General features: G+C 45.6%; 1 protein-coding gene across 5 annotated transcripts in view; it reads left to right on the top strand.

Annotated features, from left to right (window-relative positions):
- The first annotated feature begins 9,415 nt into the window (after window positions 1–9,415).
- The window catches only part of ADCK1 (aarF domain containing kinase 1), an 81,023-nt gene continuing 63,561 nt past the window's right edge, over window positions 9,416–26,877 (top strand). For 3 of the 5 annotated variants that reach the window (XM_075030074.1, XM_075030072.1, XM_075030077.1), the window contains exons 1-3: window positions 9,416–9,511; window positions 12,578–12,715; window positions 17,712–17,795. In XM_075030074.1, the coding sequence (XP_074886175.1) occupies window positions 12,590–12,715; window positions 17,712–17,795 (210 nt within the window). In that variant the 5' untranslated portion in view covers window positions 9,416–9,511; window positions 12,578–12,589. The remainder of the gene's footprint in view (window positions 9,512–12,577; window positions 12,716–17,711; window positions 17,796–26,877) is intronic. The other 2 variants (XM_075030076.1, XM_075030073.1) reach the window with 1 other exon arrangement.

Raw genomic sequence — 26,877 nt, 5'->3', positions numbered from 1 at the left:
GCGGGCGGGCGGGCCGCGGGGCGCCCGGGGAGGTGTCGTCGTTCCAGGCCCGCGGCGCTGCGGGGCGTTAGCGGGGCGCCGCGGCCGTGAGGGGACGGCTGCGCCCGCGGGCGGAGCGGCCCTCTGGGCGTTTGGCTCCTTCCGGGCCGACTCGGGGCGCCCAGGGTGGTGGAGGACTGCTCCGTCCGCGCGGGCTGGCCTCAAGGCCGCCGCGAGGTGTGGGTTGCGGCAGGCGGCAGCCAGCCCCGCGGCCGGCAGGCGGCCGGGCTGCGGGGTGTCCGCGACGCCGGGCCCGGGCCTGGGCCTGCCGCCTGACGGCCACAGCCCAGTCAACCGCCGCCCCAGCAAGATGCGCGGTGTCTCCCGTATCGGGTGTCTGTCCCGCTGGGGTACCTCCCCGGGCATTGCTGGCCTCGGCAAAGGCGGGCAGAGGAGACGAGCCCACGGAAATGGCGCAGTTCAACAAGGCTGCACCAGAAAAGCAAGAGCAATACAGATCCCTTGGGCACGCTTGGAAGAAAAAGAGAAAGGGGGGAGGTCGCTACAATATCCCCCCCCCCCGACATCCTGTCTATTCGGATAGATTCCAACAAGTTCAGTAGCTTTATGGGTCACCTAGCTGAAGGTGTCCAAGTAAAAAGCAGAAAATACAGAGCGTATGGATTGGAACAAAATTTCTTACTCTGATATCTGCTATTTAGATATTGGGACATGAGAGAGAAGGTAAAAAGAGATTGAAAGAGGTGTAAAAATAATACTGATTAACAATAAAAACTAGCGTATTCAATGCTAGGAGTCATACTGTCTGTTTTCGAAGGCATCCATGTGTTACACAGCAAGCCAAGAGATGTACTCTTTAGAGCATAGTTAAAACATGGAATGGGGAAAAATACTTTTCAGCGAGCTGTAGTAGATGGGAACTAGGTGGAGCTTTACATGAGTAAGTTGCTATTTGTGTTGAAGTGGCAGTATACAGTACCATATATAAACAAATTTAGTAATTAATTAGTAACTGCTATTGTTACGTTAGCATCTAGTGAATCAAAGGGAAAATAGTCCCGTTGTGCTAGGGATGGTTCATCTACAAGAGAAACAGAAGCTGGCCAGAGAGGAAAAGGGCAGAATGATTAAGAAACAAACACAGTCTTTATTAGAAATAAAAAAAATAATACTGTAAGAGGCAGGAAGACTATGAGGCAGACTAAATGTCTGTCTTGCAATCTTCTAGTCATTTCGTCTGTCTTACCATCTTCTAATCTGCAGGGCAGACTAGTCCTGCAGACTAAATTAATCTGCTACAATTTCTAGCATGGGGGAGATTTGGAGGAAGGTTGCAATCGTTCTATGCCAAAACTCTTGTCATCTCCAGTGTGAATCAGACTTTGGCTTTGCATTGTGGTGACAGCAGCTCTGTTACCACCTCTGTGAGTGACAGATACTTCCCCTTCTCTCTGAGACAGCTGGCCTCTTATGAGCACTTTAGACAAAGCTAAAGATACAAGACTTTGACGTACATCGTTTATCAATAATTTTCCTGAGCAAAACTCATCCATCATCTCTCCTACCCATTTCTGTCAGTCATGTAGCAACAGAATTGCTGTTGTCACATCTGGCAACATTGCCTCCTGATTCAGAAGCCTCCTCTCACCATTGGAAGTTGCCACGGTCTCTGTCTCCAGCTGTTATACTAGTCTCAGCTGAAATATTATGTTTTCTCCCTCCTACTTCGACGTTTCTCCTTCTTCCTTTGCTGTGATGCATTTTTTTAATGCTGTATGGTAAATATACAACTTTGTGAGCTATTTCAGAACACAGTTTATATGACAGCCACAACACAAAATTGTTGTTTAGAAGGTAAAATTGTAGGTGAGCAATCTGCTTCGGCTCCTGCACTAGGGAGATGCTCCTTTGGTTTCCTCAGTCTCATGGCTTGTTCTGAGAACTGTGCAGTCCCATTCTCTTTGCAGACAGTGAGCTGTTTGTGCTTGCAGGTGTTTATAGCTGTCTGGCTATAAGCAACACTGGTTCTTTTTAATACATTATTTTCTTCCCCTTGAACTACTTTTTTTTTGTGGTTTAATTTTGATGTCTGAGTTGGCTAATTTCAAATTTGTGAATATGTAAGGCTCTTAGCACTGGATAGAGTGGACCATATGGTACAAAGGGGCTGTACCAGCTTATTCAAAACCATATGGCTCTGTAAACATAGCATAGTCTTTATTTTACACACGTGCTGTTAATCCAGCTGTGAATAACTTCTTGTCCCTGCTCTGCATTACCTATCACATATCAAACCTAGAAAATGCTTACATATATAGTTTAACTGGTCAAAAATGTTTACTGGGATGAAAAATTTTCAAGAAGTTCTGAACTCAAAAACTGTGGGAAGTTTGGAAAGTTTGAATCTTTTTAAACATTTGAAAAGCTTTGGTGAAAAGCGATGTTTGTTGGCCAAGTATAGCCTGAATGTACTTACTTTTTGAAAGTGGGAAAATTCTTAAAACCAGAATGTGTTTAATTTCTGATCTAATACTTTTTTTTTTCCCACATAGAAAGCTGTTTTGGTTTGATGATCCCCCCCACCCCATTTTCTTCTTGAAGTGAGAAAACAATTTATTTTTTATGTTAGGTTAGCCACCAGACCAAAGAAATAAATTATTCACATAGTTGTCCTTGAACCTGACCTGGTACACCTCCCATTACTTCTGTCTTCTGCTTCTCATGATGTTTTGATTAAAGAATTAGCACTGTGCAACACCTGAAGCTGTATGCTACCTGGGTGGAGAACTGGCTGGTATTTCAAAAAGCAAAGGAATCATCAGCGGTGGATCGACGCTGCCTAAGGGTATTTCTGAGGAAGTTACAGAGGAAAGGACACTCGGACTTATGCTAGCCACCATTTTCATCAGCTCGCAATCAATATGAAATTGCTATTCATAAAATTCGTAGGTTTCAAAATGAATGACAAAATGTTCAGTAATACTGAGAGGAGAGAGTCATACCGGGTGAGCTAGATTACTTGATAAGTAGAATCCATTTAAACAAGATGTGTTTGAATATCACACTGTGCAAACTTCTGTATCTGGAAGTAAGAAATTGGGGGTTAAGTACAGACTGTCCTGGGAAGCAGTGATTCTGAAAAGGAGCCAGGAGGGTTATGAGGGAGAAGCAGCTGAGCATGAATTTCTTGTGCTACGAAACAACAAAAAGCCTCTTGCAGCCCATGGATGTAGAAGTAGAGACATGGTGAACTCTAGAGGGACTCAGTGTTGTCCTGGCATTCAAGTTTCCAAAACAATGCTGGAAGATAGAAGAAGGTTAGAAGACTACAAAGATAATGTAAGGCTAGTGTTAACTGGAAGTGTAGGGGAAATACAGTAAGTAAACTTGCTTTGTGGTGAAGTTTTAAGTAAATGTTATATTGCCAGATTAGAATGAGGTGAACTCCATTTACCTGTCCTTCTTGTCAATTACATTGCAAGGAGAAATGATCTGAGTGAGCAAATTAAAACATCTTGTATGTTTTGCTCATCATAAAAAGATTGAGAAGACATTTGACCATCCTGTATGGGTACCTGTACCTGTACAAATTAGAAATGCAAGATCTGAAGGTACTCTATAATCTCATAGAGGAAGGCAAAACAAGAACCAGTGACTGGAAGTGGAAATTAGGGAAATTCAAATGAGAAATTATGCAGAACTATTTAACAATGAGAGCGATTAACCTTTGGAAAACTGTGGGAGGCGCTCCCTTTTCAATCCCTTGTTATCTTCTAATCAAAGCTGAAGTCTCTTGGGAAGAGATGCTTTCATTATTATAAGATCTGCTTTGGGCAAGCCTGAGCAACCAGGGCCCATACAGGAATAGCCAGGTGAAACTTAATGTCCCACAATATATACAGCACGAGACAAGAAAAGTTAATATTCTCTTCTGAACTGATTATCTCTGTGCATCTTCATGTACCTCCTAGTTCCAGACTTTTTCTGAACCAGACCTGGGAATGGTTCAAAGATGCCAGTTCTGGCAGAGCTTTGATAAAAAGAAACATTAGGCAAGGAATGGTTCTGAGATCGATCCTTAAATACATTTTCCCCAAATACAAATCTGTCTCTGAGAAAGAAGGATTAATTCATTTTTGTTTTTACCATGATATTTTTTGCTTAACATTTCTGGACAATAATGTTGTCAGGTTTCCACATACATCTCTTATCACAAAATGATCATGCCAAAATGATCCTCTGTACAGTGAGTAACGAGTTCAAGCTCTGTGGAGGACTTAATGCTTGGCATGGCTGCCAGCAGGGACATTTTTAGTTTGATGTGAATACCATGACTGGTTTTGAGAACGTATTTCTGATGCATTCCAAGGAGCCTTTGGGGGTAGATTTAGGCTGTTAAATCCTCTGCACCTTTTTTATCTACTTCAGCACTTCTCACATTTGCAAATGCAGAATTAAATGGTTCATCAAATACCTTGTAACAAATGAAGATGACAATACAAAGTAATGGAATAAGCTATTGTTCATATCAGATATGCCTAACAGTGGCTGCACATTGTGGGATAAAAATGATCAAAATAACCGACAGTTCTTAACTCAAGGGATAAATTATGCCACAGGTAAGATGCTAAACAGTGAAAAAGAAGAGATTTACCTAGATGGAAAGGTTCAGCCACATCAGCAACCCCTGCACTTCACATTCCCTTAGGGGTTACAGGCATCATTCAGAAGGAGTAATTATCGCTGAGGGGAAAAAGATCAGAAAGTCTATTAGTGCTTTTGTAAAAATCTTTAAATTCTTGAAGCCATGTCTGTATTGTCTGGAATGACTGAAAGGGAAGCTGATTTAATTTCTATTATTTGTTGTACTTTGTAGAAAAGTAAACTTTCTCAGATAAGCAAAAATGTCCTCATGTACTTCTGTAACACCTTCTAGACTCCAGGGTGTTTTGCAAATGTTTTGGAAGCATTCCACTCGCCACTGATAAACATCTTTTCACACAGGACATGGTGGCCCACTGACACTTCCCAATGACCTGCAAGAAGAAGTGGAATATAATTTAGGCACCAACAGCTTTAGCAAACAAAGTAAAGGGGATTTTTTTTTCCAACAGAAATTATAAGAGAGAGGTATGGAGGTGGCACGCAATTGTCTAAACTGGTACTGGGCAACAACGTTGAACAAAGGCCTTGAAAGAACAAAATACTAGTAGAAGCGGATTTTGCAGCTCACCTAAAGCACAGGTCTCCAAGCGGCACATCACTTTCCATTGTCACATTCAGACATTGGTCACTACTGACTCGAAGGGAGTGAATGACCTGGGGCAATGGGTGTACATTTCTTTCGAGAGATGTCTTATCCAAATATTGGCTCCGTACAGTATGATTCGTAAGAAGATCATATTCTAAAATTTGATGGCTCCCGGAGTCAGTTCTGAGCTTTCCATTGTGCTGATATAAAGGCAAAACCTGCCAGTCTTCATTTAAAGTTGGACCAAAAACGTCTGTGGGTTTGGCCTAGCAAGAGACCTGTGGGAGTATGTTAAGCCATCTTCTGGAATTAGCTCCAGGTAGGTTGTTTTGCTTCCTGTCTTCCATGTTAATTTGCACAACTGTCAGATGTATTTGTAATATTTCTTCTGGTGTCCTGAACTAACCAGAAAAGAATCAGGAAATATTTCAGAAGTACAGATCTCTAGCACCAGAGATCCCACCAGCCAGATCTGCAACTTGTATGAATTGGCATTGCTACAGTGACTTTTAGAGCTGAACTTGTTTATAGCTGCAGAAGATGGATCTGCCTCAATATTTGATTTGCTGACCACCCACAGAATGGCAGGACAGATCAGAAGAGTGAAGAAGGACCTGCTGGGTCAAGCTGTTCTTCCCACTGTAAACTGGGTAGCGATTTCTCCCCATACCTTTTCATGTCTCCTTGTTAAGCTAGTTCTCTGGGTCCACAAAATCATAGGACCACCTTCTTTCTGGGGCTGTTCTGATCTCTTTTCCCGTGCCTCCTCCTGTACATGAGGAATGTCTGGTGTAAGTGAGACTTTCCAGATACCTTGCCACGTTCTTCATCAAAGCAAATCTAAAAAAGGAGGTTGACTCTCGGTAGGGAGGGCTGATACTGACCATCTGTCCTCTGTTCAGGTAGTCTGGCTGCCCTTCCCGCTCCGGTGCTTGGGACAGAGAGGCCTGTCTGTGTCTTTGGGTTTGTTTCTGCTTTTCATGAGAATCACACCTGGGATGCAAATGTCTTCAACAAGAATGAAAAGGAAACGCTTTTCGCTTTTTGTCTTTCACAGCAATTTGGGGTAATCTGAGATTTAATTTATTCTCCAGTTGAAAGGGAAAGGGAAATCAAGCCAGCATCTTTCTTTTGAGCCAAGCTCTTTCTTGTGTACCCCCGTGCAGGCTCACACAAAAGAGCTCTGATCACTCTAACTAGGTGCTTGTTCTAATTATAGAAAGATTTAGCGTTGGTTACATAATTGCCCACTGCACATTGGCACATGGTATTGTTATACTACAAAAGCCTCTTTTTTTTCCCCCCTCTCTGCAGCAGACCCAGCATCAGCCTGTTTAACTGAGAGCTGCAAGGAACAGAATTAATCTGAAGCGACCGCCCATAGCTTTTCCAAGAGAGGCCAGCAAAAATCAGATACTGACCTGCTCCCTTTGCTGGGAGCTTTGCCAACACGTGTGATCTAGTGCTTAAAGCAGGGGATTGATAGCCTGGGCCGCAGTCTTAAGCATCACGTGTAGAAGCAGTGACCTGCGATCAGGAATCAGTGCTTGTGCTGAGGTTACAGTCTCTATTTTGGATTTTTATATGTACTAGCACAGTAGCTTTAAATGGATACCCCACTATTATGCCCAGTGTCAGCCTGAGCCGTGGAGGTAATGAAATTGCAAACACAAAAATCTATAGCAAAACTTCCACAGGCTCTAGTAGATACAGGAATAGTAGATCTTTTTCCTGTATTTCCAAGCTTATTTTGTTCTGTGATTCAAAGTGGTTACTTTATGTTCAGCCTGCACTCATTTCTCTCTCATTTTCTCAGTAGTACATCACGTGCACGTCTCCCTGACTTTTTATTTTCTTCCTTTTTTAACATCACCCTCTAAATTGTAAAGCTTGCTTCCAACAAGCAGTCTTTCCTACACAATTTGTAATGGTCCAAGACTAAGCTGGGATGCTTCACTGCCCCCCATCAGTTCAAAAGCTCCCATCTGTCCAAGAAGGGAAAGAAATTTACAGGATTGTAGCCAGTTTTGCCATCATGTGGCTGATGCAGCAACTGGCCATGTGGGGCCTGTATCCTCAGCGTGCTGGCAGGGTAATCACCCTTAACTCTGCCCTCCATAATTTGTAGCTGCTTTGTTTCTTCGAGATAATATTTAGCAGGAAGCCCACACTGGGCAGGCATTTATGTTAATGTCTGCCGCAGGGGACAAGTAGGGAAAACAAAAGTGAAGTGAAGCTAGATGGAAACAAAAGGGGTAGCCAGCAAATATTCCCAATATTATGTTGATCTTTTAGGAAAAACTTTAATATACCATTATCCCACAGCTGGGGAGAAGGTGGACAGGTTACCTTTACAGCACTTTCTGCAAGGCCTTGGGTGAAAAACCTGTTCATCCTGGCAGAGAGGCTGGTCACCAGGACCTTTTCCTGAGCACAATGTCCTGTTTTATTACTTCTAGAAGCTGAGACCTTTTGCTTCAAGTGTTTCTAGATCCCTTTTTTCCCTGTCTCTACCTTTTTGGGTGCAACTGTATCTCTGCAAATATGAATGGAAATGCAGTGTGGTGATGCTTTCCTGGATTTGTTTCAGTATTTCCAGAATCCTGTTGGAAACAATAACTCTCAAAGAATTATTAAGAACTTTTTGGTCTCCTCCTGGTTTTGGTCTCTGGCATCCTTTTAAAGTATTAAGGATTAATTGTGGTAGCTGTGTCCTTAACTCTGTCCCAAATACTTCCAATTTTCCACTATGGGTTCCCAGGTGTTACTGAATCTCAGGTTCTTATTATCAGAAAGATACTGACTGGAAACAACATTGAGTTTCCTTCTTTTCACAATGGGAGAAAAGTTCAATCAGAAATGCTAAGTTTCAAGTGGGTGACTATCAAGCTAGGTATTTGCTCCAGGGAATATGAATCTCTTACAATATTTATGACAATTCAGCAACATTTTTTCATTCTCTGCTTTGCTCTTTTATTGTAATCTTTATTGCAAGAAGACTTTGGTGAAGAGATTGGTTTTGCATTGAACCTTGAATACAATAACATTTATTATCATTTTCATTTCTTACAGTAAGGAGCTAAAGGTTAGCTGCAGAGAAAGCTTTTTTTTTTCATTCTGCAATTATTTTCCTTGTTGCCAACAGCTTTTTTACTCTTGATGAACACAGTTGTTTTACTGGATCATTCTCTTGCATGGAGAACAGCAGTTTCTGAGATATTTATGATACACATCTCTTTGGCCTTTGGAATTATAACTGTAAATATAAGCTGATACTAGGCAGCCATGTGTGCATTTCACCGAATGGTAAAAGCTAAGTATAGCTGCATAGTTTACACTATCAATTTACGCTGCTTGAGGATCTGACCACATGGTGAACAACACTGTTTTGTGTTCAACAGGAGCAGGACAAGTGTTCAACTCTATTGCCAGAAGCCCTCTGGTGAGAGCACTCGCTCAGCACCAAGAGCAGACACAGCATTGCCAACCCACGTGCTACGGCTGCGTAGGTGACTGTGGTCACACCTAATCCTGATGTGTTGCAATAGCCAGACTCGCAAAGTAAAATGTTCATGGTGCCCTGGTCAAACCCACACCCTTTGCTAAAGAGCAGTTCTGACTTCTAGTCAATAAAAGCATCAGTGCCCCTCCAGCACCTCTCACAGATGTAGAAAAGGAGTGCTCTGATATCCGAGTTTGCTATTTCTACTTTCTCTCATGATTTCTGATATATATATATATATATGTATATATGCATACAGGTACCTTCTCCCTGCTGCAGGGCCTTCAGTGAGAAAACTTTGAAAACCAACTGAAATATCATAAAGGCTGAGATTTTGTTAAGAGCGCAGAAGATGGCTTTTGTGGGCAGCCGTGCCGGGTCGGGAGCCCCACCGATGAAGCCGAGACTGCGTTACCCTGTTGTGCACCGAACTGCAGGCGCTGCCCGTGCGCCTCCTCTTTTGCAATTAGGAGGCGGGAGCAGCGCGCACCCCTGCAGCAGGGGCAGACGCGTTAGAGCAGCCCCGGGGCCGCCGGTGCGCAGCGCCCGCCCGGCTGTCCCCCCCGCCGCTGCCCGGTGGGCTCACCCAGGGGCCGCCCCTTGCAGTCCCGCCGCGCCCCCGCCGCTCCGAGCGGCCGCGGCCGGAGACTACACTTCCCAGCATACCGCGCGGCGCAGAGCCGTACCATGTGCGTAGCGGAGGGGGGAGCCGGCGGCTGGGCGCGCGGGAGTTGAAGTGCCGCCGTGCCGGCGAGGCGGTAAGTGCCGGCTCCGTGCGCCGGCCGAGGGGTCGACGCCGTGCCGGAGGCTGCGGAGGGTCCGGCGGGCGGGGACCCGGACCCTCGCTGGCCTCCCACCCCTCGCTGCGGCCCCGGGCGCCTCGGCCCCTCCGCGCCCCGGCTGGTGCCGGCGGGCAGGGGGGTCCGGGCCCAGGCGGCCGTTGCCCGCCGCAAGCGCAGGCCCCCGGGGGGCGGAGGGCCGGCCACCGCAGGGCTCGGCGGGGCCGGGGTTGTTTCTGAAGGCGGGAGCGGCGGGGCGGGGGGGCGCGGGCGGTTCTCCGGGAGGCACGGCAGGGCACGCCTGAAGGAGAAGCGAAAGCAGCCGGAGCCGGCCCCTCGCGTCCTTCACGGGTAGACCTCGGGCCGCGCTGCTGCGGCGGCGGGCTCGGGCGCGGGGGGGCGGATCGGCCTCGTTGGGGCTTTGGGCCGCCCTGGGCGCGCTGTCCCCGCTGCCCGCGGGGGCGGTCAGGGCTCCCGGGGCGGGCGCGGTCTCCCGGGCCGCGCTGCCGCGCCGGGGCACAGGCCCGGGCAGGTGGCGGTGGTGGGCCTCGAGGGAGTCGCCTCCTGGGCTCCGGGAGCCCGGTAGCCGCCGTCCGTCCCGGCTCCCCCGAGTGGGAATGGGAGAGGCACGGCGCCCGGCTGTCAGGAGCGGGAACCTTCCGCCTGTGAAGTCGTGTGAAAGTCAAAGCAGCCGGCTCAGCTAGGCGGCAGAAGAGCTGGAGGCGATCCGTCAACGCGGGCCTTTATGAGGAGAGGCGGTGACATCCTGAGGCTATTTCACAGCTGACGGGGTCTTTAAGATCCCCCTAGGGGTGTGGTAACGGCTCATTTACATGGAAGAGGCTCCGCGACACCTTATGCAAAACTTTGAAATACAATTGATTTCTGACAATTCCATTTCTGTACCTTATATTGGAGGGGGTTTATTTCTTCCCTTTTTATTGGTACAACACATTAAGCATGAAAGCAGGAACTTTGTTGCTGAAGAGCTCAGCTGCTCTGCCTGTTTATTTGCTACCTAAAGTTCCCATCTTCTGCTCGTGACGTACAGCTGGCAGGTATGGCAATAGATGTGATGTCACGAACTGCAGATTATACCTTCAGGTAGGAATAAGATGCAAGAACAGATGGACTTGCATCCTGCTTTCACGCAAATGTTCTTTTAGTAATAAAGAAAGTAAAGGAAAAAATAACGAGAGGGGCATATTTTCTGTGTTGAAAAAATGTCACTGTTTGCACCTTTCACTTTCCAATAAATGAAATTTTACAAAAACGTACAAGGAGCAGAAATGGTTTAATTAAAACATGTTGCAGAAAATGTCTTTTGAAGGTGATGGAGGATACAGGAGATTTCTGTGCAAAAGAGATCAGCCCTCCAGGAAGGAGCCCCTAAATTTGTAGATTTTCTGTGAGGCAGGGGGAGGAGGGCAGCTTTCTTGGGGGGAAGCACATGTTCATTTGGCTGCAGTCAAGGGGCCAGGTTTATTTTCTCTTGAGTTTGATCATAGGTTTGGAGGAGTCCTGATCAGCCAGCTACCCCTTCCAACAGGAGAAAGAGCTGGGGTGTTGCAGGCAGCTCTGACAGGCGCTGACAGAATGTGTCTTGGCTTTTCTGCCTCAAAATTACCTAGGACTTGTAAGGAAATGAAAGGAAATAATAAAGTTTAGCTAAGGTTCATGTACAGAGGTCTCTTGTGTTATGTTAGTCTATTTCAATGATTGTGTTCTTGTGAACTGTTTTTGAAAGGCTTGACCTGTGTCACTGCACGTGTTTTTTGGTTATAAGGCTTCCGAGAGAAAAGGCACACACCAGACTGACCCTGATAAAGGCTCACAGCGAGAAGTAGGAAAGTTTCTTGATCAAGTCTAAGAGTGGCAGGATTAGTGGACTCCATCTTGATGGGGTAAAAGCCCACACTCTGTCAGGAGTGCTCTTGAGAGCTTGCAGAGTAGGTAAACCATGCCTCTTGATTTGTAGTGTAAGCAGAAAGAATGGTCAATCATATTTTCTATCTAATACCAGCCGAAGGGAAAGGAAAGAAAAATACACCTAATTTGTGATTTTTTTTTCAGGTCTGAATCCTCTAAAGTGACATAAAGAATCATAATACGTATATCATGTAATGAATTACATGTTTATACTACTTTATGTACTGTAAGCAATGAATACAGTGCTCCAAAGTGCTTAGTGTGGGAGATGCGTTTGTTCCCCACCATTGTCTCCCAGACAAAAAGTGAGTGAGGAGAGAAGTGTCTCACCCTAGGCCTGTGCTGGGCCTGTGACAGAGCCAGGATTAGGCTGTTGATTTCCTGCAGATGTCCGTTCTGCCAGTGCAGTCCCTGCCTGGCACTTGAGTGGGCTAGTGATGATGAGAAAACAGATTTCGCGTGGTCACTCTGATGAGGTCTCCCATCCCCTGCGTTGTATGCAGCTGTCTGCCACTGGCTGCTGGAGTTGCATGCGACCTCCAGGGATGCATTGCCTCTTGCCCCACCACTCATCAGCAGTGAGGCACTTTCAGAACTAGTCTGGCAGAGTTTCCAACAAGTTTTGGGTGTTCTTGATGTTGCAAGAGCTCTTTTTAAACCTTGGTTTTTTATATCTTCTATTATCCCCTTGCAATCTGCCTGTGCTGTGGTATCTTCAAAACATTTGCATTGAAGAGGCAGCCTATTGCTGTGATCAGAATTGAGTTTTGGTGAGCTTGTACTCCCTTCTCTCTGTTCACCTGTTGTTTCTCCTTGTAAAGCCTTTGGGACCATGAACAAATGTTTTGTTGTGGGTGCACAAGGTCTAGCAGTGAGGTACTTCTGGATTTGTGGCCCATAGACACTGTTGAGTTAGGAACAGCAATGGAGTCAGAGCAGAACAGCTTACGTTTGGTCGCTGCATGATTGCTTGAGCTCTTGGCTGGGCGCAGTGCTAGCAATGCATTATTAGCAAAGGAGCAATTAAAACCTGTTTTGTCAGGTCCCTTGGGGCTGTAGGCATCTGATCACTGCGTCCTTCTCAGATGTTACAGTTGCTGTTTTGTGTCTCGGCAGGGTTCATCAGTCATGGCACGAAGGGCCTTGAAACTTGCCTCGTTGGCAGCAGCTGCTTCTGGCATCTATCTGTATGGAAACAAGTTTCTGGATCCCAATGATTTTGGAGTTGTTCGTGTGGGCCGAGCCATTGCCACAGTAAGTTTCACCCTAGTAACACGCAGGAGGATTCCTAGTTGGGTAAGGGAATTGGAGTTCACAAGAACTTGGGATTTCCTGCATTCCCTCTCTGCATTTCCAGTTGGCGCCTGGCTCTGAGAGTCAGAAGGTCAACAGGGAGCTCTTCAAGTTGTTGACACAGTGGGGAGAAAAAGGGTGAAGGCATATAAGGAATAGAGCTGTCGTTGCATGTTTTGGAAAGAAACAAAGAGATACTGGGCTGCAGAGAACTGTCTCTGTTTCCCCGGATAGGGTGGGACCTTCAGAGCAAAGGCTGACTTTGGGCCCATGTCTTCATCAGCCACCCTTCCAGGTCAGTCACCTAGGTACAGTGTCCTGCTGCCTTTAACAGTGACCTAGTTAGTAGGTAACAGTTCAACAGTTCAAACCATCTTGTCTGCATATGCCATTTTTTTACATTGGAACCTTTTGTTTTAAGGATCATGGTTGTTGTATTGATATGCTATAGTAGCCATTGCCCTGTGACCCTTAGTATGAGAGATTTGGGGAGAGGAGGGCAGGTGTTTTGAGGATCATTCTCAAAGCAAGGGTGAAGTGAGGATGGGAGATGATATACTTCTGAGACTGGATTCCAGATTTGTAAAATAAACACTACATCTGCCTAGCATCACCGCTATTTCACCCTTGTGTTGATCACCACTCCAGAAAACCTGAGAATGCAGACTGCTAGCCAAACAGTTTGCTGCATTCTCCTTGAGGATATTCACTGATGAATCCATGAGCAGCCAGGAACAGATCTGACGATCCAGAGCAAAGACTCTGGAGGGGGTATCAGTCTCCCTGTACCTCACTTGCATTGTACATCTGTCACTTCAGGCCACGATCTCCATCATTTACAGACCCCCAGTGGTAAGTAGCTCTCTGTCTGCATATTCTATGACTTTTAAGCACTTCATTAATGAGTTTTACAGGGAGTCAGCTCCTGAGGGCAGGTGCAATAAGAAACAAGCTCTCTGGGTTGGCTCAGGTGCCATGCTGTTTATATGTGCAAGCTGCATCATGAAATATTGTGAAAAGTGAGTGTTTATTTTGAAAGAGTGAGGGCAGAAGTACAAACTGTAATCTTTCCTTCTTACCTAGTAGGTGCTAAGCTTCGTGCTCTGTCCCTGACCATAAGGCAGTGCTGCCTGGTGGCAGGGAGTAGCTCTCTCCCTTTTACTGCACAGGAAACTGAGGCACAGAGAGGGAACACAGCTTATTGTGGCTGGAGGGGATTCTGCTATTCAGCCTGTTTGGGGTCTCCAGTCTGCCCTTGAGTTCTGCCTGCTTGACCAGTGTTTCTCAGTCTTTCTTGAAGCCAGAGTTTTTGTGGCTATCTTCTGTTTAAGACAAAAATAAGTGAGAAGTGTGCAGTGATGAAGCTGTGCAGTTGGTCTGTGTTTTGAGTGATGGTGAGAGATTACTTTCCTGATGAATAGGAAGTAGGGAAAAAGAGGGTTTTTTTGCTTTAGATGCTGGTGAATCTAAAGATGTGCTTGACTTTCATGTCCTCTGCCTTCAGGGAAGTCACAAGTCATGGGCTGTAAAGCACTTCACTGGCCCTGCTCTTAAATGTGTTAGAGGGTTCTGCACCCATAGCTGCAAGCAGTGACCCCCTGTTCTGGTTTTGGCTGGAATAAAGTTAATTTTCTTCCTAGTAGCTGGTATTGTGCTGTGTTTTGGATTTAGGATGAGAGTAATGTTGATAACGTAACTGATGTTTTAGTTGTTGCTAAGCAATATTTATACTAAGTCAAGGACTTTTCAGCTTTTCATACTGCCCTGCCAGCAGAGGCTAGGAGTGCACAAGTAGCTGGGAGGGGACACAGCAAGGACAGCTGACCCAAATGTTCCAAAGGGGTATTCCATACCATATGACATCATGCCCAGTATGTAAACTGGGGAAGTTGGCTGGGGAACACCCAGCTTGGGGATTGGCTGGGCATTGGTCAGCAGGTGGTGAGCAATTGTATTGTGCATCACTTGTTTTGTATATTCTATTATTATTATTTTATTATTGTTATTATTTTCCCTTCCTTTTCTGTCCTATTAAACTGTCTTTATCTGAACCCATGAGGTATTTTTTTTTTATTGTCTCCCCCATCCTACTGTGTGGGGTGGGGAGTGAGTAAGCGGCTGCGTGGTGCTTTGTTGCTGGCTGGGGTTAAACCACGACACCTTCAAAAACAAGCTACCAATGCTCAGTCTTCTTTAGGTTATGGCAGCATATGTTTGTATCTGTGTGTCTGTATACTTTTCAAACAAGAATTTTCTGTCTCTTTTGAATTCTGTGCTCCCTCTAATATACAGGACTGCGTATGGTTAGGTTGCTTCCGAGAGATTCTTTAGTCCTGGCACCAGTGACCTCTGCCTTCCCAGCTTGGGGTCTGCTCCTTGTTGGAAAGATCTCATCTGAGCACTGGCAGCCCAAACTGCTCTCATTCCTTAGCTATGGACTGGGTGAAGCCAACAGAGCAATTAGACATGTTCCTTTCTAAGACACTCAGCTTCTCAGGCTTGCTCTTTTTGTAAATAAAAGCTGAAACTCTGTAGCAAACAAGTGACTTTGGATATTGGTTGCATCTGCATGGACCCAAAGCATCTGTCCTTCAATCTAGCCCTGCCCAGGCTTCTTACCTGGCTGCTTGATTCAATTATTGGACAATAGCCAGGCAAAAGCAGGTTGTAATTAAGAGGCTGTAATTCTTAAGAACTAAGTTCAGCAGCAGCAGACACAAAACTTGAAGACAAGTTGTGGTGTGGCAAACAAAACAAAACAAAAGCCTGGAGAAAAGAACACACGGAGGCCAAGAAACCTGACCTAGAACTACAGGACTCTGGAACGATTTGAGTCTGCTTGTATTTTAAGCATACTGGTTCAGTAGTCCTTTGCACACTCTCCTAAGAAACTTGTTGAAGCGCATGAGCAGAAGATTTCTTCTTGCGCCTCAGTTTGGGGAGCTTGCTCTTGCTTACATGTGGGTAGACAACTATTCGGAGGGAACATTGTGCCATGACTTGGTAACATCTGAGGATAGTTTTAGGAGTGGTGGAAGAGTGTGAGGTATTGAGAAGTCATTGATACAAAGTGGAAGCCCAAGTCTTTGGGACATTTAACACTGGACTGGATACAAGATCAGTTAAAGAAGTAATCTGGCATTTGTTAGGGGAGGGGCTGGTTGATCTTGTAGGTCTTTTTATGTCTCTCAGATTCAGTCTCAGACTGTAACATGGATGACAGCACTAGTCTTGGATGAGAACGAAGCCAGTGGCGTGGCCAGCAACACATTTCAGACAGTTTCTATGTTCTGGTAAAATTAGAAACCTGGCAGAGTGGTTGTGCATTTGCTATATTTCTTTGAGGGTATCCCAGTCGTTTTGGGTATGTGGAAGGAACGTTCTGTGCAGTAGCTGGAATACATCTCAGACACTAGCAGGGATTTGGCAATGTCAGAGTTGCCTATCAGGATCATCATAATACTAATTTAGTGTTTAAGATTACGATGTAATTAGCAACCACTTAATTAATTCCCTCTTCCTCTGTAATACAGGCCAATCTGTTAGCTGCTTCTTTTCAAGTTGGAGGTGATAATTACCCTCGTGGACTAGAGATAAAATAAGAACGAACTCAAGCCTTCATGCAAGGCTGATTTGAACCTCCCTCCACTTCAAAGTTGTTCTTTGAGGTTGTGAAGATGCTTTGAACAATTTTTCTTCTGAATGGGTCTCTGTGTAGCTGTGTAGCTCCTGAGTTCACGAGGGGCAAGAAAGCCTGAAAAGCCGGAAAAAAAATTTGCTGTGCTGTTTCCAGTTCAGAAAACAGGAAATGTGAGAAACCTAACCTCCATAAGGAAGGAGTGTGTCTGTTTGTAACCAATTCCCAGCTTGGTCCCCTCTTGGATGCATCTCTGAGCTTTTGACTGTTTCTGTATTGTCAGTTCCAGTGACTTTGTCTCAAACCAGATTTGATCCCCTTGCCTCCCTGGCTTTCACAACTGTGCTTTATGCCCTTCCTAGGCATGTTTGCAGTGAAAAGTGGGGCTAGTATCCTGTCCCAGAATGGGATGCTACACCTTCAGTAGGGAGATTTTAGGAAATCTGACTTTAGATCTGAGTTAGCAAATGGTTCTTTATGGCAATGATCTTGAAGTTCAAATGGCAGGTTAGTGGACAGGCTCATCTAGATGTACATTCCCTTCTGTCCCTCCCAGTAAACTTAATAAACATGACCTGTATGTTTCTGTTCCATTTGCTGGTGTTCTGACTGTGGAAAGAGAGGAACTTTAGTCATAGGATAAAATTGTGAAATACCCTAGATCCATTTTCAGAAATCATTAAGGCACTTAGGAATCTAATTCCATTGTCTGTGGCTATGTCTAGCTAACAAGCTTTAGCTGGATCCCCATATTGTTATTTTGTAATTGGGTGTCTGACCCTTTGTCCCTCTAGTCCTTTGTGCAGTTGAATATCCTCAAAAGTACTGCTGCTTGTGCTAATCGGTGAGCTTGTCTTCAGTCACTCTGCTCCCTGCTGCGCCACCTCCCCAGACTGAGCTCAGCATGCACCAGTGTGGTGGTGTGAAGATGAAGTGTGGAATAACTGATGGGGCACAAACAGGGTCTGCATGGCCTCTATTACTAGCAGCAGACCTTATTGTGGAAGCCCCAGATGGTTGAGAATGGGAGTCTGCTGTGCGAGGTGCTGTACAGAGATTATGAAAATGCTTTGAGTTTCTCAAATAAAAGACAGTATAGGAGTGCCAAGTGTTGCTTATTTTTAATAGTTACATGTCAATGAGGTCCCTGTCCTGCTTTCTATAAAAGTTCATTGAAATTGAAATCTTTTCATTTAATTTCTTATGAGTCTGTTACCATAAACTTCACTGTGGAGCCTAAACTGCATGCATTCTCCTTAACAAAGTTTTGTTGGTTTGATAACAGTAGAGCTTGCTCAACATTTCTGGTTTCATTTGCAGACAGCAGTTATCACCTATGACTACCTGACCTCTCTTCGGAGCGTTCCATACGGATCAGAGGAGTATGATTTCCTCAAATCACAGGTGGGTGATAGCACTAGATTGTGTTCCTCGGAAACTGCAAGGCACAGGTGTGTTGCCAAAGCCATTACTGTATATCAAACCATCAGTCTGTCAGCTTAATAATTCAATATGCCTTCTACCAAATTGTTAACAGCAAACTGTGCTGCATATTAGATAAGATTCTTGCAGGACCTGCATTGCCCAGTGGAGAACGTCCCTTGTCAAGAGTAGCCACATGCAACCAGTGGTCACTTATGTCCATTAGAGATTCAAGTACTCGGTGTATGGGGTAAGATGCATTTGGGCTCTGTCACCGGTTCTCTGCTGCCCAGACTGGTTGTGTGGAGGTCAGCTGCTGAGAGGAGCCTGGCAGTAGTTTCTTATCCTGCTTATTGGTAATGGCCATAACATGAAGGCTCAGGGATTTAAGTAAAAAGAATAATTTGCAGGGGAAATAATAGGGATGAATCAGGCTTGCAGATCTCTGAAGAAATAAGAATTGGGCAAAGAAATGTACATCTTATTGCAAAACACATTGTTATGTTTTGATATCGGTAATTAATGTGAATAGAAAAAGGATTTCTAGTGAGAAGGAAGATAAGTACCCCTATTGCTCCTCTCAGTCTTGTGCTGCACCTTTCATTCCAACCTACAGCCCTACAAAACCTTGAGCTGTGAGTGACACTGGGTTTTAGTTGAGTGCGCATGTTCTGTGTGTATCTAGGGTCTCTCTGCTGTTCCAGCTCAAGGCCTCTTTGGAGTGAGAAATATGGCTTATGCCAAATTAGGCCAGTCTGCATAGTGTGTTTGAAGTAAGGTCTTTAACCACATTTTTCTTCTTAGTGCATGTAGGATTCAGTCCACTGGTGTGGTTGTAATGCATGCGGTGGTGCTCTCCAGGGTGTTTCAGACTGGAGGGACTCTAAAGCTGGAAACAGTGGTGGGCCAGGTAGAAATCAGTGGCATTGGACTCCAGCATGCTTTAGTATTCCTCTGGCAGAAAATCCACATAATCGGTGTGGTCTTAGAGTATTTGGGATAGTCTGCAGAGTGGCTTCCTTGGACTTGTTCTCATCCTCTCCTGTCTAAAGATGCTAAGCTGTTCTGCTGTAGCTCCCCATCACAGGTGAGTGGCATTGATGCCTTGGCATAAACTGGAGATAGAGATGTTGGAGTCTGGAGCTTCACTTTCCATCTGCCCGTGTCTCTGTCACATGCCTTTGAAACCTGTTTTGCAGAAGAGCTGCTTGTAGCTTTCTTGAGCGACACCAAAGTTATGAAGTTATCAGTGCTGTGGACAGCTTGTCACGTGACAGCAGTTCGCAGCAGTCCTTGCAAATTCCTGACCTTTTGCCATGTCTCTTCATGGTTTCATTAACCTCTGTCATGCAGGTTTTGATGGTTTGTCAATTGATGCCCCAGGCAGCCAGAAAGGGCCCTGTTTGCCGGCACTGCACAGAGCTGTCCTCTCCCTGCTTGGCAGCCAAAACTAGCCAAGTCAGCCTCTGTGCGTGGCACAGCCAGTGGCAAGCACAGCATGTCAGGGTGACACAAGAGCACTCTGTGGCATGGACAGCACTAGCCTGTGGCTGCAGGAAGGGGAATGAGCTGGGAGATAGGAGGAGGTAGGCACAGGCATAGCATGAGTTAGTAAAACTCGTTGGCCTGTGGAGGTCTGTCCTGCTGTTGGCAGGTGTTATGGAGGGCCACCACTGAGCCTGACAGTGACAGCACTTGTGGATTCCTCAGCAACATCCCTGTAGAGCTTGTGCTAGCAAAGCATCAGTTTGGCATGGGAGAATTTTTTGGACCTGGGCAATTGCATGCCAAACCCTTTATGTCAGAGCAGTTCTAAGTGGATGGCAACTAAGTCTTTACCATCTTGCAGGTCTTTTAACACTGTGGGAGCTGATTTTGTTGGTCTCGGACTAGCTCAGGATGACTTGTAAGAAGTTGCCCCATTGGAGTTGGTACTAAAGATTAGTCACTGGATGGGGCCAAGAGGATGCAAATGCCCCTCCCAAATAAGTGTTGTGTGTGAAGGATACTTACCCAGATGTTGCTTCTACTAGCCTCTGTCCTGGATAGCTCTCTGGTGCTTTCAGCCATTTGTTGTACTCTATTTGCTTTCTGTCTTTCCAGTGAGGCCAGCTTAACCTCCTCTTCACATGCTGAGAGTTTGGGATTTTCTTTTAAGCATGTGTATGAATTGGTTACTGATTTCTTCACTTTTCGTGCTGTGCCTAGGAGAGAGATTCTGTGAGGCAGGGATTTGGTGACCCTGGGACTGTGGGTAGTGCCAGCAGATCTGGGTGCAGCTTCTGTGCCTCTGTCTCCGGTGAGGGGGTATAGCTGCATGTGTGTCTAGGATGGGCTTGCAATTGGGAGTGGAAAAACACTTTTTCTCTGTATCTCCCCCTGGTACTCAGCTTACTGGTAGGTGCTAATAATGCCTAATGTTCTCTCCATGGACTCCCAGTTAGCCATTAAACTGGAGCCTCTAAATTACCCATGGCCTCAGATGAGAGATGGGAAGCCTCAGTGGCAGCACCAGTCCCTGAGTCCATTGGGGCCAAACAGGGACACAGTCATTAGGAAACAATTAAATGCAAAGCAGATTAAGAAGGAAATGGGTTCCTCAGGGGCTTTTAGCCAGGTTCCTGGCTAATTCCAAGGAATTCTCTTCAATCTTACTCTATTTTTCTGTCCCTCGTGGACCACTTTTGATGCTAATGCTCTCAGCCCCTCAGTTCTCAGCACCTTTTTATGGCCAGCAGAGTGGGGGTGTTTTACTACTTTCCATGAGGCAGGAGGCAGTATCTGGGAATTCACTGTGTGTCCCTGGGGTTGGTTTGCCTCTCTCTGGTTCTCCCATCAGCCAGGAGATATGAGCATCCACCTTCCTGATGGCACTCACAGCCCTTCCTCAGCAATAGCCAAGAGCAAAAAATGTCTTATCTTTTCCATTTCTGCCCCTGCCTGTAGCAGGGATAAACCTGCTTAAGTGGTCAGGCTTTATGTCCATCCCAGTGGTTGCTTCATCTCGCCATTGGTGGCTGGACCACATAGGTAACTTGATCTTTCTCCTGAGTTAAGGATCCTTTCCTGGGGTGTCTGCCGTTTTCCTGCATATGATGATAACGCCAGTATACTGATCTCAAGGCCAGTGGTAGCCATGGTTAGGCCCAAGGCATCAGGTGTCTGCAGGTCTAGTCTCAGGAGCATTAGGGGAGATATGAGCTTTCTTCACTTCATGTCTGTTCCATTATATGAGTCTGGCCATCTTTGCACATGTAAGCTTGGGCATTTCTTTCCATTTCTACCCCTGCTTGTACTAGGTCAGAGGAGGAAGGAGGGCAGCCTGCTCAGTGCCATTTCCTTACCTATTGCTTTCTCAGCAAACCATTTTATTCTGTAGAGGGCTGTGTTTCTCTGACATTCTTCTGCCTCCTTGAGTGTTTGTCTCCTCAGTCTCAAGTCAGCCTACACTGTGACATTTCCAGTGTGCCTCTCATTGTAGCACCTGGATGTCTTCATTGACACTTCGTATATTGCTGGCATTAACTTCTCTTGATCCTACTGTCAGTCAGGAGGTATCTCACAACATGCAGTTTGTTTAAGGGCTGGCATCAATGGGATTCTGAGTTGTTGTCAGTGAAGTAAGAGGATTGCAATGGGTTGGTCATCTTGCAGATTTCAGCAGAAGTGTCCACAGTTGAAAATCTTTGGCAGGGCATTTTTGTGTTGTGTTCCTCTGTAAGACAAAAGGTTACTGCTGTGAACATGGATACAGGGTTTTTTTTTAATGGAGAGGAGGTAGCAAGGAGAGAAAGGATCTGTAGTCAAGGTGTCTTGGGTGACAGTGGGAATCCATTCCTGAACTAACTTTGTTGGGTATAGAATTGCTTTGTCAGGGAAAAGCCATTTGGGGAGGTTAATTAACTTTCCTCCTTTTGAGAGCAGAATGAGGATGTTCTCCTCATTCAGACTCCTGGTTATTGGGCTGTCAGTATCTACGCAAATATGTGGAAGGTGTAACCTTGTGCCATCATTATACAGGATAGGATTCCTTGCTCCTTGGAGGCTATTCCTGGCGTTTGTTGTGTTTGCTTCTCACGGTGGGGTGAGTGTTTTCAAAATGAGCTGAGTCTCCCAGTGAAGTTGTCCAATGAAAGGATCCTAGAAGGAAAATGAGTGGGTGTATGTGTGTGTGTGTGTTTTCCAAAAAAACCCTACAGTTTCTGGATAGTTCAGGCCAACGAAATAACCTTTGTCTTTGGACTTCCTTCATGATTCAGTAACACTGTGTGCCTTAAATAATAGGAAGTGATGTCCTAAAATAGTTTCCTCATGATGGAGGTGGACTGCATCTGCAGAGCGAAATCCCCAGGAGCTCTCCATGGCATTCCTTCAAAAAGGCAATTGTGAATGGGGTCTGTGGGCTGTTCTACACCACAGCCAGTGCATGTGGTGGTGGCTTTCTTTGCTTGTGCTTCAACCTGTGGTGAACTGGGGTGAGAAGAAGCAAATGAACTTCCCTATGACACACGGAATAACCATTAGGTGGCAGTGACTTTCTGTCACCAGACTAAATGGGAACCAGTAATAGAAAGGTGAAGAGCTTCATGGCCCATCCACAGTCCCTGAGCTGATCGTGTTTGGTTGCCCTATTATGTGCTCACCAGGATATCTCAATCTAAACAGCATGGTCAACGCTAATGCAGTCTAAAAAAAGCTACTAGCAGGGCCAGCTGGTGGCTTGATGACTCTACATTTGAGCACTGCTGTCTAGCAAACTTCCTGCCAACACATAAAGCATGAAAGCTTTGCACTGAAAACACATAACAAGCTGTAAAATAAATCTTATAAGACACTTCCTTTTCCTCCTTCTGCTTTCTAGAGTGGTGTCAGCTGAACATTATGGCCACAGCATCTCTAGGTTTTAATTTGTAGCATTAAGAAGGTCCTTTTTTTCTGGGATGTGTGCCTATGAAACAAGATGTTCTTCAGTCCTCTGCAGTGATTTATTCAGAGAAATGGGCCATCTCACTGTGACATTTTTGGAGGAGGAAGAAGGAGAGAAGTGAGAGGAAAGAGGCAGTGCCCCATTTATTGCACTTTTTTTCCTGGCTGTGCACCCTAGCCCCTGAAGTGCTTCACTCCAGGAGCATGAGTGTGAGGTGTCAGGCACACCGCTTGCCTAAGTGGGCCTGCATCTTTCTTACACCTCCCCAGCAGGAGTGAAACTGTGTGCCTTGGGAGCATTTAGCCATCTCTCCTCCAGGTGGGGCTATCCCTTTTCATTTGAATCCCTGAAGACCTCATTACTTTGCTTCCTTACAGCTGCTGAAGAGGTACATAATAGCCAGAGGAATATCTGAAGAACATCTCAACTAGTACAGTGAGGAAACCATTAGGAAGTCCTTGAAGGATGTAGGGTGTAAGGACCCTGCACTATGAGAAGCACTATAAAAAGACCAAGTGGAAAGTGAAGAAATAATCTTGTTTTACTTAGTGTTTGGACTATGCCTTGAGTCCCAATGTGAAATGACCACTCAGCAGTGCAAAGTCAAGAGATACGGCAAGAGATGGTGTCTTCTCTGAAGAGCTCATGGTTGAGGTTTATTTATTTGCCTAGATTTTCACCCTAGATGTGAATGGTGCAAATAAATATGAACATAGGATTTCTCAGAGGGTTGAAGGTCTGTGTAAAGAGAGAAGGAAACAAAAAGCAGGAATTGCTTAGGATGCCACTGTAAGTAACTCAAGGCTGAAACCATTGACTTTGGATCAGGCCCTAATTAGGGATGTTTTCTTAATGAAGGACTGTGTAGCCTTGAACTACTGGCCAGTTTATATGACTTGGTTGTTGGAGGCCACCTGTAAAATCAGTAGAGCTGACAGCCAGTGCTTTACCTATTTTAAGAATAGGAATACAGCTGGCTTGAGAATTGAAATAATTGCATCTGAAACTAGGAAAAAAAGATACCTAAAAGATGCATTTGGGGATGGAGACACATCAGTACTTGCAATGGCAAACTGGGCTTCTCAAATGTCATTTTGTTTGTCCTTTGAGTCCTTAACAAGACCCATATTCTGGATTCTGTTCCTAGGTTACTGTAGTCAGCTTGCAATGAAACGCCAGCTTGAAGGACCCCAAATTAGGAGTACAGAGATGCAAAAACAGGAGTGAAAAGACTAGTGTGGTGTGCAGAGGATATTTCACGTATCAGGCCAGGCTGGAATTTCAGAGAAGGACTGAATACTGTAGATTTGCTCTGCTAAACCAGTGACCTTATCACATGCTCCCCAAAGTGTATCTGATAAAAGACTGTGCTGGAGGGTAGCACACAATTATCTTACCTGTCAAGCTAGTGTCTTCATTTAGTCTGTTAAGTCAGTGTTGAGGGAATTGCTGTGGTGGGTGGTGTCTTGCAAACACTTCTCTGGACTTCTTGGCAACATTGAAGGCATCTTAGGGGGTTCCAGGCAAACCCTTTTACCTATGTGGGGGCCACCCTGTTTGCGTACTTGAGGGAAAGGTGTCTCTGACAGGAACTCTGCTGTCTTCATCTGGTGCCCCAGGCAGGACCAGGCAGGACTCTACCAGTCTGAGGAAGCCCTGGGGACTAAGAAAAAAGGAAGTTATGTTTTGCTTGAGTTGGAGCAGTTGTCTAGGAACAAAACAAAATATAAAGTTCAGTGCCAGGTTTGGAAGCTACCCCTTACTTTATTTACTTTATTTACTAGATCAGCTGCCCTGCCTAGAAATCTGCTGATGTGAGCACGTGTTTGCATTTTTGTACATCTGGACAAGCACATCTGTCTGCCTGTAGACATGTGCTTGTGTGTTCAGGCATGAGTGCTCCTGTTGAAGTAGCCACTTCTGAGACAGAGACAAAAGTTCAAAGATGGCTTTGAAGCAGTGAATCCAAGATGGTAATCACATTCACTGCTACCCTAGTTAAGCCTACTTTTGGTCCCATAGAACTGGTTTGGAGTTTCTTTTTTGTTTTCTTGTCTCTTTTTTGACTTTAGAGTCCTGTCTCAGTGGCTGCAAATTCTGCTGATGGTGCACCATTCAGAGCAGCTTGCTGCTCCTTCCTCTGCAGCAGCATCATCTTGGCAGGTCTGACACCAGTAACAACTTGTTTTTGTCAGTGTACTGAGCTGATGTGACTTGGAAGGGGCCCACAGGGGGCAGATAAACATAGTGACAAGGGTCATCTTTATACAGCTTCCACTCTGTTCCTAGCTCCGCTTTAACAATGAATCTGCATGTGAGCCTGCACGTATACACACATGCACAGTGCTTTATGAAATGCCTCCTGCCAAGCCTGGATCCGTTTACTGTCTGGCCAGTTTTGCTGAATTTAGAGGTAAATTCACTGAAAAGGTCACTACCAGAATTGCTTTTCAAAAAACACCAGCTCCTAAAATGTCTTTACTGCCCCTGCAATCTCTGTTTGAAAATGTATTCATTCTGAGTTGCCTGTGAACTCTGTGACTGTGCAGCCTGTTTGTTATTGTAGAGTTGCTCTGAACACAAGCTGTTTTTTATAGGATTGCTGAAGGGCAGCAGGCTCTGCACTCCCATTTGTTTATCATAGGACTATTGTGTGAAGAGAAGTAGGGAAGATACACTTTCCTCCCTTGGGCCCTTTCCTTTGCGTTCACAGTCAGGCAGCACAGCTGGGCATTTCCAGAGAACAGCAGGAGCTGTTTCATCTCTGCAGTGCCCTGGTATTGCCTGTTCTGTCTCTCTTCTTCCTCTCCAGGACAGCTTCCCTGCTTCTATTTCTTGCAGTAAGCTGAGGTTTTGCAGTGGCAGTCTGAATTGGGAGTTATTCACTGCCAATATATGGAGTGGTGATCCTTGATTAGGGAACATTGTTATAATGAAATGATGGCTCCTGAGCAATGAGGAGTGAGAAACAGCAAGGCTGTTAGCTGGAGCTGTGCTTTCCTCACTCTGAGCTGGTGCTTGTACTGGGCTATGTGCTTGAAGTCAAGAGATGTCTGCAACCTGATGCATGTGACAGGCTCCCAAGAGCTATAGCAGCTCCTGCCTCCCTGACCAGCAGGGTTAGGTCCACTACAACTTTCCTCGACCTCCACTGGCTCCAAAGGCCACAGGCTAGGGACTGAGTCTGTACCAGTAGTAAGGGTGATGTTTGATTCTTTTAAACCTATGTTTTGATTTTAGGGTAGCAAGTGCTTGGTAATGTGGTTGAGGACTGAGCAAAATGCAGGCAAGAAGCAGCTTCACACATGCACCTCTCCTGGTATATCCCCATCTGAACACATGCAGCTTCCCACACTAGCCCTGCAGAGCTGACCTCTCTGTTCACTTGTGCCGCCATCCTGTACCAGGCCTGAATCAGCTTCCTGCTCTCCTGCTTCTCCTGCAGCTCTGCCCTTACCTCTCCCCACTGATGCCTCAGCCCTGGCTGCCACCTCTGTGGCAGCCACCAAGCTGCTGGCAGATTAGATACAGACTTGCCCCACCTGGCCTTGCATTCATTAGTAACTCACATGGCAAAGATTTGCCACATTCTTCATTTTCTGAGAAAACTGAGACCCAGGCACTGGGTGGATTCATTGCCAGCCCCAGGCAGGACAGCTCTCCCATGCTGCAGCTTTGCACACCTGTGTGAATGGCAGCTGAGGCAGCACGTTTTCCCTTCCCAGTCCCTTTCTGGAGTAGGATTCCCAGCTCTGGCAGAGCTTGGTCCTCACCTGGAGAGACGAGCTCCACACTGTGCGTGTCTTAGCTTCATTCCTGGAAATCTGACTCCAGAAACAGTCAGATGTCAGGTTCCGTAACATGCTGAAATCCAATGAGCTCACAGCCCAAGGAACATTACCATTTACAAACAGCCTAGAAACCCATTATATTTCATCTTAGTATTGAAATACTAATGCAGGCATGTGACTTTTATTTGAAGAATACTAAATATAAATAAAACAACAACAAAGTAGTCAAGCTCTGTCCTTTTGCAACATCTTTGAAATGGTGGGATGTATGTGTAGCTAATGAAGTAAAGTTCCTTTAAATAGTGTCCACTGCTTATAATTGTTGGACATATGTGTAGTAAATTGA

This window comes from Buteo buteo, chromosome 6 (genome assembly GCF_964188355.1).
Source record: "Buteo buteo chromosome 6, bButBut1.hap1.1, whole genome shotgun sequence".
NCBI classification, from domain to species: Eukaryota; Metazoa; Chordata; class Aves; order Accipitriformes; family Accipitridae; genus Buteo; species Buteo buteo.
Note: the sequence above shows the minus strand (reverse complement) of the source record. Positions and strands in the feature narration are given on the sequence as shown.